Source organism: Oncorhynchus nerka, linkage group LG27 (genome assembly GCF_034236695.1).
Source record: "Oncorhynchus nerka isolate Pitt River linkage group LG27, Oner_Uvic_2.0, whole genome shotgun sequence".
Lineage (NCBI taxonomy): Eukaryota > Metazoa > Chordata > Actinopteri > Salmoniformes > Salmonidae > Oncorhynchus > Oncorhynchus nerka.
The window spans coordinates 55,204,910-55,218,097 of NC_088422.1; the positions used below are offsets into that span (position 1 = coordinate 55,204,910).

At 40.4% G+C, this 13,188-nt stretch overlaps 1 protein-coding gene across 1 annotated transcript in view; it reads left to right on the forward strand.

Moving 5' to 3' along the window:
* mapk8ip1b (mitogen-activated protein kinase 8 interacting protein 1b) overlaps positions 1 to 13,188 on the forward strand; it is a 95,865-nt gene that overhangs the window by 77,320 nt on the left and 5,357 nt on the right. The window contains exons 7-11 of the mRNA XM_065011152.1: positions 612 to 784; positions 7,528 to 7,631; positions 8,823 to 8,939; positions 9,856 to 9,926; positions 10,200 to 10,298. Coding sequence (XP_064867224.1) covers positions 612 to 784; positions 7,528 to 7,631; positions 8,823 to 8,939; positions 9,856 to 9,926; positions 10,200 to 10,298 — 564 coding nt within the window. The remainder of the gene's footprint in view (positions 1 to 611; positions 785 to 7,527; positions 7,632 to 8,822; positions 8,940 to 9,855; positions 9,927 to 10,199; positions 10,299 to 13,188) is intronic.

Below are 13,188 nucleotides of genomic sequence, written 5' to 3' on the forward strand. Positions count from 1 at the left end.
ACTCACAGACAATATTTTGACAGTTTTGGAAACTTTAGAGTGTTTTCCATCCAAATCTTTCAATTATATGCATATTCTAGCATCTGGTCCTGAGAAATAGGCAGTTTACTTTGGGAACGTTATTTTTCCAAACATAAAAATAGTGCCCCCTAGCTTCAAGAGGTTATTAAAACGCGCTTATATTTTGGGTTATGATGGGGTATGACAGTTGAAATAAGCTCATGACGCAAGTTATATTCTTCAAGAATCAATGGGTATACAACTGCATAATTAATTCAAAAGTTAAAAAAAATATGTAGCAACTGCAGATTGCCCCTTTAAGGAAGACAAATATTAAACAGTTTGATCCTGATAACCAAATTATTCAAGCACATGACATTGTAAGTACAGGAATATTTGTTAACTATGGTGTTTGACCACTATAAGCAGTTCAGTAGAATATCTGTGAATCTTCTAAGCTGAGTGCTCTGTATCTGTTACCAGCCAAAGTACACAGGTGTGGACTTGAACATTATATCGTTAAAAAATTGCCTCTGTAAGCATGAACAGGTTCTAAAATCTGACTTGTTGTTATATCTGGCTGCTTGTCCCTGTTTCTGTGACGACAACAGGTTTGTCCCTCGCCATGATGATGAGCTGGAGTTGGAGGTTGATGACCCTGTACTGGTGGAGGTACAAGCAGAGGATTACTGGTACGAAGGCTATAACATGCGTACAGGCACCTGCGGCATCTTCCCTGCTTACTACGCCATAGAGGTCACCAAGGAGCCAGAGAGCTTCAAAGGTGCAGTGCTTTGATCCCTGCTTATTTACACAGTGCTGAAATGCTAAATTAGTATTTGTATCACTTTAAAGGGGCAATCTGTAGTTCAAACAATAACAAAGCCAACACCCAGCCACTGATTTGGTAAACAGGGATGGGACTGGAGAATATTTACAATTAAAATGTTTACACAGCGGAGTAAAACACGCTGATAGTTAAAAACTAAGCTAATGAGAATGTATAAGTTATATTCTTCAAGAATCAATTGGCCTACAGTATATCATTAAATTAAAAGTCTAAAAATAGATGTAACAACTTCATATTGCCTCTTTAAGGAACACAAATATTAAATAGTTTGATCCTCATAACCAAATGATTCAAGCACATGACGTTGTAAGTAAAGTCATATTTTTTTTTACCTTTACTTAACCAGAAGGGAAGACCCCCATGAAATGGACAAAAATGAATGGCAACATATTGCCATTGGGCGAAACATATTCACAATCGCAAATACCAAAGCAGTTGATTCAAAGCTTATAGCAACTGGCATATGGCAAATGCCAAGTGTCATACAGAAAAAATCCCAAAGATGGCGGGTTCACGCCACCATAAATGTTCATATTGCAAATGGACATGAAATCAAGACCCAAGGGTCAAATTTTGAAAATGTTAAAATGTTTTAAAAAATAAAACTCCTAGAAAAGTGCTTTCTGGACCGTTTTTCAAATAAATATTTTTTTTGTGTGTTAATAATACATATATAACAACGATATGAACATACCTTTGAATTATAAGGCCTATGTTTTGTCCATTTACAATATATGACCATAGGAAGTCAAAAGTCAGTGAACCATGGCCAAAAGTCATAAGAAATGTCCAAATGCCATACATAAGTATTGAACGTGCCAAATCAGGATGTTATGTCCATTTGCCATATATGATCATAGGAAGTCGGTTTCCGAACCCAAAAGTCAGTGAACCATGTCCAAATGGCATAAGAAATGTCAAAATGCCATACATAAGTATTGAAAGTACCAAATAAGATGTTATGTCCATTTGCCATATATGATCCTAGGAAGTCGGCTTCCGAACCCAAAAGTCTGTGAACCATGTCCAAATGGCATTTATACTGACCAAATGATATATGTCACTATGTTAAGCCCCGAATCAACCTAGAAGGTCTATTTATCATATTTGAAAAGAGAGAAGTGGGACTGTTGTTTTTTTTAAAGATTTCTTTTTTTTTTCATCCAAAATGACCCCTAATAGATGGGCACGGGTGGGGGGGTGCTCCCTACCCAGCCGTGGACCCCTTGCACTCCTCTAAAGGCAATAAAAGCCATTTAAAAACATTGCTCCTAGTAACCCGTTCCGATCACCAGGTGCACTGATGTCCACTTGCAATGTCTTACAATGGGCCTTTACCATCACGAATTTGATATGCTCTAATATACTGCAGAAATGCCCAATTGACAGGCCCGTTGAACTTGGGATGGCCGGGCAGTGATAGTGGTTCCTCTCCATCGCTTGTGTTGATTTCATCATGTCCATTTTGTGATGGTAAAGCCCTCATTAAAAACATTGAAAATGTACTGACATTTGCAATGTCTTTCAATGGGCATTTACCAACACGAATGTGACATGCTCTAATATATTGCAGAAATGCCCAATTGACTGGCCCGTTGAACTTGGGATGGCAGTGATAGTGGTTCCTCTCCATCGCTCGTTGGTGTTGATTTCAGCATGTCAATTTGGTGATGGTTCATCACTATTTATTGCAATACCTAGGATAGGATAAAGTAATCCTTCTCACCCCCCCCCCCTTAAAAGATTTAGATGCACTATTGTAAAGTGGCAGTTCCACTGGATTTCATAAGGTGAACGCACCAATTTGTAAGTCGCTCTGGATAAGAGCGTCTGCTAAATGACTTAAATGTAAATGTAAATGTTATTGCAAACGGACAAAAGTCAGCCATCAAGTCAGCATCCATCAGTCAATAAGATATAATTTTTACACCAAACTGATACATACTGACACCAAACCCACTTAGTCCAACATGTTTAGAAGCCAACTATCACATATTTCATAGCAGGCCCAAAATTCAAAGAGCCTTCTGTTTAAACCACAATAAAAATGTAAAACACGTTAAATTCTAGCTGTGGGTCCAGTCCTGACATTATGTGTAGGCCTACCCCGAATCCCAACTTTCGGCTCGATAGGTCATTCGCAGCCCGAGCAGTGTCCTTAATTAGTGCTGAGAATTCACTTTTTCTGGGCGTTGCTACGGGGTCCCTGACAGAGAACAGAAACTTTAGGGTCCGTCTCTATGGGCCAAGGCGGTTTCAATACACCTAGTCTTGAGACTCTGGGACTTTTCTAAATGTCATCATTTTTGAGATGGTCAAAATGAATTGAAGTCATTGCAAATGTACAAGGCTGTTTCTCTGCCGGGGAACCTTCTAGAGCCACATAACTCACCGTGCACGGTCGACTTAAACTCTAGAATATGTATATAAAGTTTCAGAGCTCTAGGCTTGACAGTTCTTTGGTAGTTCGAACGCAGGTAACTATTGCAGGGTCTGTGTGTCTATTAGCCCCACACTGTGTCACTCCCCATTGACTGTGTGATTTCAGAAAATCACAAATCACGTAGAGCTCCAAAACCCACCTTAACTGATTCATCTGAACACCCTGCAACTGGATCTATAACGTTTTTGGGGGGAAAAACATTTCCTTAACTATCCCCAATTGTACATTGTACGATTTCTTGTAAATTACGACAGATAACTGTCTGGTTCTTTTTTTCCTGACACCGTAGGCTCATGTACTTTGACGTGAAGTGGTCAAATTAGCGCTCTATGACCGTTTATTACCTTTAATCCCAGAAAATGGGCCTTAACTCAGAAAGCGTTGGAGCCTCGACGCCATCTTGTTTTTGGGCTAAAAGCCCATTTGGCCAAACCTGTGCTCACCGAGTTTCGTCTTCAAAGTCTTTTCCGTTTAGGAGAAATGGCCATGTCACTTTGGTGATGTTTTGTGCATTTGCAATAAGCAGCCAATTACTCATTTTCCAGAACAGCGGGGACATTACCAAAAATTTTACATTTTATAAAATGGAGACCAAATGTCCGAGAGACTTCATTTGATGACTTCCCGGATGATCTGTCCCTGGGGCACGGCCTGAGGCCATCGGCCTATTTTACAAACATTTGCGGACGTCTAGTAAGGGACCGTACATTTGCAATATGGAGATCCTCATCAATCATACAGCAAATGCCATTGGCGTCTCTTATGTAGGAAAAGCCCATCGAGACCCAGAGTCTCTTTTTCAAGGGAAACCTGGCCAAGAAGGCAGCAACAATCAATACATGACATAATTACAACATACAACAATACAACACATCAACATGATCCAGCCATAAAAAAAGCATTTACACTCCTCTGTAACAGTCTCCCATCAATATTTTAAATTCATTTAGTGGCACTAATATATCTAGATGAAGCATGGGTTGTAGAATATTCCATGCATCTGGTGCACAAGAAGATATTGCAGTCTTGCTTAACACTGTGAATGTCCTGGGGACTTTAAAACCTCTTAGAGCTACCCCCCTACTTTTTCCATTTCCGCCTGAAGACATAGCTCAGGCACAGAACCAAGGATATGCATATTCTTGGTACCATTTGAAAGAAAACACTCTGAAGTTTGTGTAAATGTGAATTGAATGTAGGAGAATATAACACAATAGATCTGGTTTAGATAATACAATGAAAAAAAAACACTTTTTTTGTATCATCATCTTTAAAATGAACAAGATAAAACAAACATTCAGATAGGATGATGGGGACAATTTCGGTGAAAACCATGAGGGCAACAGTACTTGTGCAAAGTTTCAGAATGATAACTTCCAAAATAAGTGTGCTACATGACATTTATCATGAAGTGACCCAGGTGTACCACACAAGAGGCCCAACTGTACCCAAGTGGCCAAATTGGTGAAGTTATACATTTTGAATGGAATAACTATATACAAAATACCAAAATGGTATTCTAACACCCCCCCCCCCCCCATAAAATGGAGAAAAAACATGAAGAAAAAAATATATACATTTACAAAATAACACTTTCAATATTTGGAAGACCCTCAGTCCTCTACACACAATATTATGCTCATGATGCCTGGGCAGATGAACACCACTTGTGGCAGGAGCTGGATGAACCAGCTTCAGTGGGGGATGGACACCTTGGCACTGGGGGCTCCCATTCAGAGTCAGTGTCACTGTGAAAGAAAATGTTCAGTTAGAATAGTTTCACATATGAGCCCTGTATCAACAGGTATAATAAACAGATATAAAGTATATAGAGTACTGGGAACATAAGGTTGAATATATTATTATAGACCTGCTAGATCTACTGTCTCATTTATATTATGACATTTCAGCTAGATCTACTGTCTCTATTATATTATGACAGACCAGCTAGATCTACTGTCTCCATTTCACTTTGGCCATTGTTGTGGGCATGCCCTCCCCACAACAGCCTCAAATAGGCTATTTCATTTCACACAAAAAAATTAATATTATTAATTTCAAACAACGGCTTTAGCATGAGAAGAACTTACCAGTCCAAAACGATGTCCTCTCCATTAAAAAAATATTCCTCTATTTGGGAATCACTAAATGAATCGTCCTCAATCAATTTCTTCTAAAATTGTGTGTACATCTGTATATCTAGACTTAGATTTAGCTTTCCCTGACTTAGTCGCCATACTGATTGATATATAAACAGCTGAATATGCGCTTTACCAAAACAACGCTCTGCGCAACATGCGTTGCTCCTTCCGGTATGAAACTTCAATGGCAAATGACCCTCTTTACGCCAGAGTTTACTACATGGGTTGGTCTTCCAACACATTACATATTGCCGTTTACCTCAGCTCATTGGCTATCTACCCAGCTAGATTTCAAGACGATCAGTGGTCATTGGGTTAAAATACAGTCAATCAACGAAACAGCGGGCAAATCATAGGTGCACTATGATGTCATTACTTGTTGTCTTCAAATTGTTTTCTTTCAGTCAATACGTCCTGCGAAATGACCCATCAGGTTTGGTTGTGTTACATATTGCTGTTTACCTCAGCTCATTAGCAATCTACCGAGCTAGATTTCAAGACGATCAGTGGTCATTGGGTTAAAATACTGTCAATCAACGAAACAGCGGGCAAATCATAGGTGCACAATGATGTCATTACTTGTTGTCTTCAAATCGGTTTCTTTCAGTCAATACGTCCTGCGAAATGACCCATCAGGTTTGGTTGTGTTACAAACAAACCAGTTGATTGCAATGAATCCAAACATGAATGAAAAAGTCACGTTCTGTGTGTGTATTTACCTCGAGTGTGTCATCGAAAATGGAATGAGATGGAATTCAAGACACAAGCGGTTCACAAAATGTTTTGTGTTAGGCTATAAAAATGTATTTGATCAAACAATAGACATTTCATTGTGTAACAATGAGCATTGGGATTGCAGTTTGTGATTTTGTTACGCCTGTGCTGGTTGAAATATTTCTTTTTTTATGGGGCTCTATCCTCAGATAATCACATCGTATTCTTTCGCAATAAATCCTTTTTTAAATCTGACAACGCAGTTGGATTAGCAAGATTTTAGGCTTTTGAAACCTGTGAGACACTTGTATTTTCATGAATGTTTAATATGACTATTTATGTAGCGATCACCGTATGTTGTTGAATTTCGTCCTGCTACCGGGTTCCGTGCGCAGAGGAGGTTAAGTAAAAACCACCTAGCAGACCAGGTATGGCAACTGCTGGTGATGAAGGAGACCAGACTACAGAGGTAAAGAAGGAGTTTACACAAAAGGGCTTTGTGGATGAACATATACAAATGTATCTTTCTGCGCATATAAAGGGAGGTCCAACCTACCATTTGGTGCAATGTGCAATGGTGGGAAGTCTAAAACTGTACGCACAAAAACTCTAAGCACAGCATGCCAAAGGTAAGTATGATATTATCACATATATAGATAGATACATGTAGAATTGGATGTATCAAAGCTAACAGTAACACATAACATGTTGGGACAACAGCAGGAGAGAACAATGATTTACAGGTCTCACAAGGTAGGTATAGGCTACAATAGTCCTTTGTAGATGGGGCAATTTACAGAGAGGTGAACATCCAGGATGAACCAAAATAGACCAAACTGGTAGGACACAGGTGAGCATACTAACACAAATACACATTTGCATACACACACATCCATGCTGTTTAGCATGACAATTAAAGAGAGAAACATTAATAGCAATGAGGCTAGCTAACGTCCAAGTTTAACACCATACATTTCAATGGGATCAACTGAACCTGTTTTAGCAAGCGATCTTTTTAACATTATACAAAGTAAGAAATGGTGAAATAATAAGTACATAAACACACATTAACAAGGAATATGAATACTTACAGATGTCAAATGATTAGTTACAGGATGGTGAAGGAAGGAATGTTGCTTACCTCGAGGATAGTTAAGTGGTTGCTAATTACTAAGCTGCAATATACAAAAACAGGTTAGGATAAATCTTTATGCGGTCCATGACAGTTATTGATGGTACAATTATTCTCTACATTATATATTGCATTTGTCATTAAGAAACCAGGAAATGGCAGAGATATTTCTACATATTTTTAAATGTACTGTAACATCCATATTTAATATTTATCTCTCTCTCTCCTTCCCCCCTCCCCCACACAGTGAAGAGCAGTGACTGGGTAGACAGGTACCACATGAAATTCCTGGGCTCGGTCCAAGTACCCTACCACAAAGGCAACGATGTTCTGTGTGCAGCTATGCAGAAGGTATGGGCGGTGCTGTGCATTTTCTTGTGAAAGAAAGAGTGAGAGGGTAGAAAGAGTATGAGAGAGATGTCATCTGGCACATTACCAAAGAAGACCATAAACCTTAACTGAGAGAGAGGGGGGGAGGAAGAGACAGATGGATGAAGAGACAAATGGAGTGAGTAGGAAGATGGGAAATAATTGGGGAGAAAAATATTATTGAAAATAGTGTGTTATTACACCAGGATTGGGGTTGGAATTCAGAATCTAATTCAAAGTCTATATCCTGTAGGGTGTGGGCAAATAAAACAAAATTAAAAATTAAGAATAGAATTGGAATTAAAGAGCATCTCAATTCAGAATTGACCCCAACCCTGTATTACACAAACAAGCATTGACAGGAGACGAATCTGAGATTACAAATTAGAAAGGTTAGGACAGGAAATCATTAAAACAACAACCTTTTCTCGACAAACCCTTTCTGTATGGACCTTGCTTTGGGCACGGGGGCATTGTCATGCCGAAACAGGCAAGGGAAGGACATTCTCCAAAATGTTGCCACAAAGTTGGAAGCACAGAATCGTCTAGAATGTCAATGTTTGCTGTACCATTAAGATTTCCCTTCACTGGAACTATGGGGCCTAGCCTGAACCATGAAAAACAGCCAGAGATCATTATTTATAAACCTTTACAGTTGGCACTATGCATCGGGGCAGGTAGCGTTCTCCTGGCATCCACCAACCCTAGATTAGCCTGTTGGACTGCCAGATGGTGAAGCGTCATTCATCACTCCAGAGAACACATTTCCACTGCTCCAGAGTCTAATGGTGGCGAGCTTCATTCCACTCCAGCTGATGCTTGGCATTGCGCATGGTGATCTTAGGCTTGTGTGCGGCTGCTCGCCCATGGAAACCCATTTAAGAAGCTCTTGTGCTGGCGTTGCTTCCAGAGGACAGACGATTTTTACACTCAGCAGTCCTGTTCTGTGAGCTTGTGTGGCCTACCACTTCGCGGCTGAGACGTTGTTGCTCCTAGCTGAGATGCCACTAGAATTTTAAGACTAATAACCCACCTCTTTCCTATGTCTTCTTTCCCTGTTCACGTTTTAAATTCCAATTATAGAATAAGGGCGCATTCAATATCTAAACCAGGCTTGACATTTCAGCTGCTGCTTTTTTCAAGGGATGATGATGCTGTTTTGATTGCCACCAGATTGCCACCAATAGGAGGATGACAGTGCAGTATAACCCACCTTCGTCTTGTATCCTTGAGATCAACGTGAAAGGTGTGAAGCTCCTAGTCCAGGATGACTACTATGCCTCTGACAAAGTAAGACTTTCACACTAAAATACACACATTGTACACATACACATACACGCACACACACACCACACAAACAGAACAGGTACACAGACAGACACTCAGATTTATGCACACACACGTACACACTCTACACATGTATTTGCATCACACACACTTCTTCAGGCACACCTTCAACGCATTTTAGAAAGACAGCAGTTGAGTTTGGACCAAAGTACGACGACAAGACTCGATACATGGAGGCTTTTTAATCAAACCTCTGACCAGCAAGATCACACTAGGGGAATATTCCCAGTAAAGAAGGTTGATAACACTCCAGTGTGGGCACTAAAGTGTATTGCAGTCTACACATAATAATCCAGTTGTATTGTATAGAGGAGAGTGATAATTTAAATCTGGCAATAGCGGTGCCCACCTAAACTGAAGGCAAGCTATGTAACCATCAGTGGGTTCTTTGTTGACATTAAGGCTATGATTTGTTTTAATATCTAATTGACCAATCAGAAAGTTCACTAGCTACAGCTCCTACAGATGATGTGGTGTAAGCAGATAGCAAATTCCATGACAAAACGCAGTTGTTGACATGGAGAGTAGATACTTTTTTTTACCCCCAACACCTGTTTTTCAGAGCCATAGAATTTGGTCAATGAGGTTTGTACCAAATAATTATGATGCATTCATACTGTATGTAGTGTGCATTTCATTGTGACATCACAGTTGCCAAATGTTACTGACCCCCCTTAAAAATAAAATGCAGTGGAATGGTCCCAGACAATACGCATATTTTGAGCCCAAAATGAAGAAAGTCAGTCCAAAATTTAAGGATGCAAATCCGGTACTAGTTTATAATACAATATCTCTCTCTCTCTCTGTCTGTCTGTCTGTCTGTCTGTCTGTCTGTCTGTCTGTCTGTCTGTCATCACAGAGTAACCAGTGCAGCCACTTCTTCCAGTTGAAGAATGTTTCCTTCTGTGGATATCACCCTAAGAACAGCAAGTAAGTACCTGCACCAGGATGAAATTTTGTCAGTCATGCTCACCGTATTCAAATAAAAATGTGCTTTTTTTGGGAGAGTCGTTATGCAGGCAGTGGAGGAAATGGAGAAAGAGAATCACTTTGGGAACCTTCCATTGTAAAATCTGCATTTATAAATTTCAAAATTATTTTACTCCCGGAACCTGGTTCCCCCTTGGGGTTCACTACTCTTACCCCTGTATTTTTCTTTTTTTCTTTTTTTACCTATGTGTGGTTTGTATGGTTTCCCCTTAGGTACTTTGGCTTCATCACAAAACACCCAGCTGACCAGAGATTTGCCTGTCATGTGTTTGTTTCTGAAGATTCTACTAAACCCCTGGCAGAGTCTGTTGGGTGAGGGTTGAGAACTTTATAAATATCATGTCACTCTTTTGCTCTTTGTCCTTCGCTTTTATATTGTCAGAGAATTCAAGCTGTTCTTAGCCATAGTGGGCCAATTACAACCAACATTGAGCACTGTCTCAACATGAGGCGATCTCTTGTTAAACCACCAATATGCGCTAAATTCACCAGAACAACTGATCTCATTTGCAACCACAATTGGCCATTATATTATCGCTCCCTAAAGCTGATGTCGGTGTATAAAGGGCGATAGCACTTTGGGATTTGGCCCCGTTGATATGGGTCTTCCTTGGGTTTGTCTTTGTCATTCAATCACAACAAACAAGTGCAGTAATGAGTATATCCAGTAAGCTAGCTTTGAAGTTGAGGACTTTAAAACAAATTGTATTGGTCACCTACACATATTTTGCAGATGTTATCACGGGTATAGCAAAATGCTTATGTTCCTAGCTCTGACAGAATAGTAATACCTAAAGATACAAAACAATACCAGTAAAACTGAAACAGAAGAAGTAAGTAATATAGAGATATTATAGTGAGCAATGTCGGAGTCCAAAATATAATTATATATGTACAGTGCATAGACTTTTTCCATATTTTTGTTACACTACAGCCTTATTGTAAAATGTATTGAAAAAAATATATCCTTATCAATCTACACACAATACCCCATAATGACAAAGAAAAACAGGTAAAAAAAACAACAACAAAAAATTATATTTAAAAAATGAGGTATCAAATTTATATAAGTATTCAGACACTTTACTCAGTACTTTGTATGACGCTACAAGCTTGACACACCTATATTTGGGGAGTTTCTCCCATTCTTCTCTGCAGATCCCCTCAAGCTGTGTCAGGTTGGATGGGGAGTGTTGCTGCATAGCTATTTTCAGGTCTCTCCAGATATGTTTGATCGGGTTCAAGTCTGGGCTCTGGCTGGGCCACTCAAGGACATTCAGACACTTGTCCCAAAACCACTCCTGCGTTGTCTTGGCTGTGTGCTTAGGGTTGTTGTGCTGTTGGAAGGTGAACCTTCACCCCAGTCTGAGATCCTGTACTTTGCTCCATTCCTCTATCCCTCAAACCTGACTAGTCTACCAGTCCTTGCAGCTGAAAAAACATCCCCACAGCCACCACCAAGCTTAACTGTGGAGTTGGTGCTAGGTTTCCTCCAGATGTGACGCTTGGCATTCAGGCCAAAGAGTTCAATCTTGATTTCATCAGACCAGAGAATCTTGTTTCTCATGGTCGGAGAGTCGTTTAGGTGCCTTTTGGCAGACTCCAAGCGGGCTGTCGTGCCTTTTACCGAGGAGTGGCTTCCATCTGGCTACTCTACCATAAAGGCTTGATTGGTGGAGTGCTTCAGAGATGGTTGTCCTTCTGGAAGGTTCTCCCATCTCCACAGAAGAACTCTGGAGCTCTGTCAAAGTGACCAACAGGTTCTTGTTCACCTCCCTGACAAAGCCCTCCTCCCACGATTGCTCATTTTGGCCAGGTCGGACAGTCTAGGAAGAGTCCTGGTGGTTCCATCAAGGACCTCAGCCACCCCAGCCATGGCCTGTTCAACACGCTACCATCTAAAAGGGGGAGACAGTACAGGTGCATCAAACCTGGGACCGAGAGACTGAAAGAATGTTCTATCTCCAGGCCATCAGACTGTTAAATACTCACCACTAGCTGGCCTCTGCCCAGTACCCCACCATCTACACACAATACCCCATAATGACAAAGCAAAAACAGGTTTTGGGACATTTTAGCAAATCTATTAAAAATAAAAACTGAAATAACTTATATATACTGTCGGTGTGGTTGGACCATTTCAGGTCCTCAGTGATGTGCACACTGAGGAACTTGAAGCTTTTGAACCTCTCCACTGTGGCTCGTTGATGTGGATGGAGGCTGCGGAGGACGCACCCCTGTGGGGCCCCTGTGTTGAGGATCAGCGTGGCAAAGGTGTTAGTGAGCTTAGTGATGATCTTGGACTGCACTATGGTGTTGGTGTACGTCACTGGGGCCGAGTTCCCTCCTATCCTGCCATAAAATTGTCAAAAACACCAGCCACCCAAGCCATAGACTGTTCACTCTGCTACCACACGGCAAGCGGTACCGGGGAGCCATGTTTGGGCCCAAAAGGCTCCTGAACAGCTTCCACCCCCAAGCCATAAGACTGCTTAACAGTTAATCAAATGGCTACCCAGACTATTTGCATTGACCCTCTCATGCACTGACTCTATGCACACTCACTGGACTCTACCCTAACATACTTACACAGTCTAACACACACATACTGTACACTCACACAGGCACACACTTTCACAGTCTTCACATACACTGCTGCTACTCTGTTCATTATGTTTCCTGATTGCCTAGTCACTTTTACCTCTACATACATGTCCATATTACCTCAACTACCTCATACTCCTGAACATTGACTTGGTACCGGTATGCCTTGTATAAAGCCTCGTTATTGTTATTTATTGTTACTATTTATTTGATTTTTTTGCAAATGTTCTTACTTTTTAACTATGCATTGTTGGGAAATGGCTCATAAGTAAGCATTTCACAGTAAAGTCTGCACCTGCTGTATTCAGCGCATGTGAAAAATACAATTTGATTTAAAGGCAGAGTTCAGTACAGTAGAGTGGAGTTCAGTAGTCTGTACTCTACTGTACTCTACTGTACAGCAAACACGAGTAGAGTATAGTACAGTACAGGAAAGTAGAGAAGAGTTCAGGATAATAGAGTTCAGTGCAGTACTGTATTCTACTGTACTGAACTATACTCTACTGTTCTCTACTGAACTATACTCTACTTTCCTGAACTATACGCTGCTCGAGTTTACTGTACTCAAGTTTCTTAAAATTCATTGGGTCTATATTCT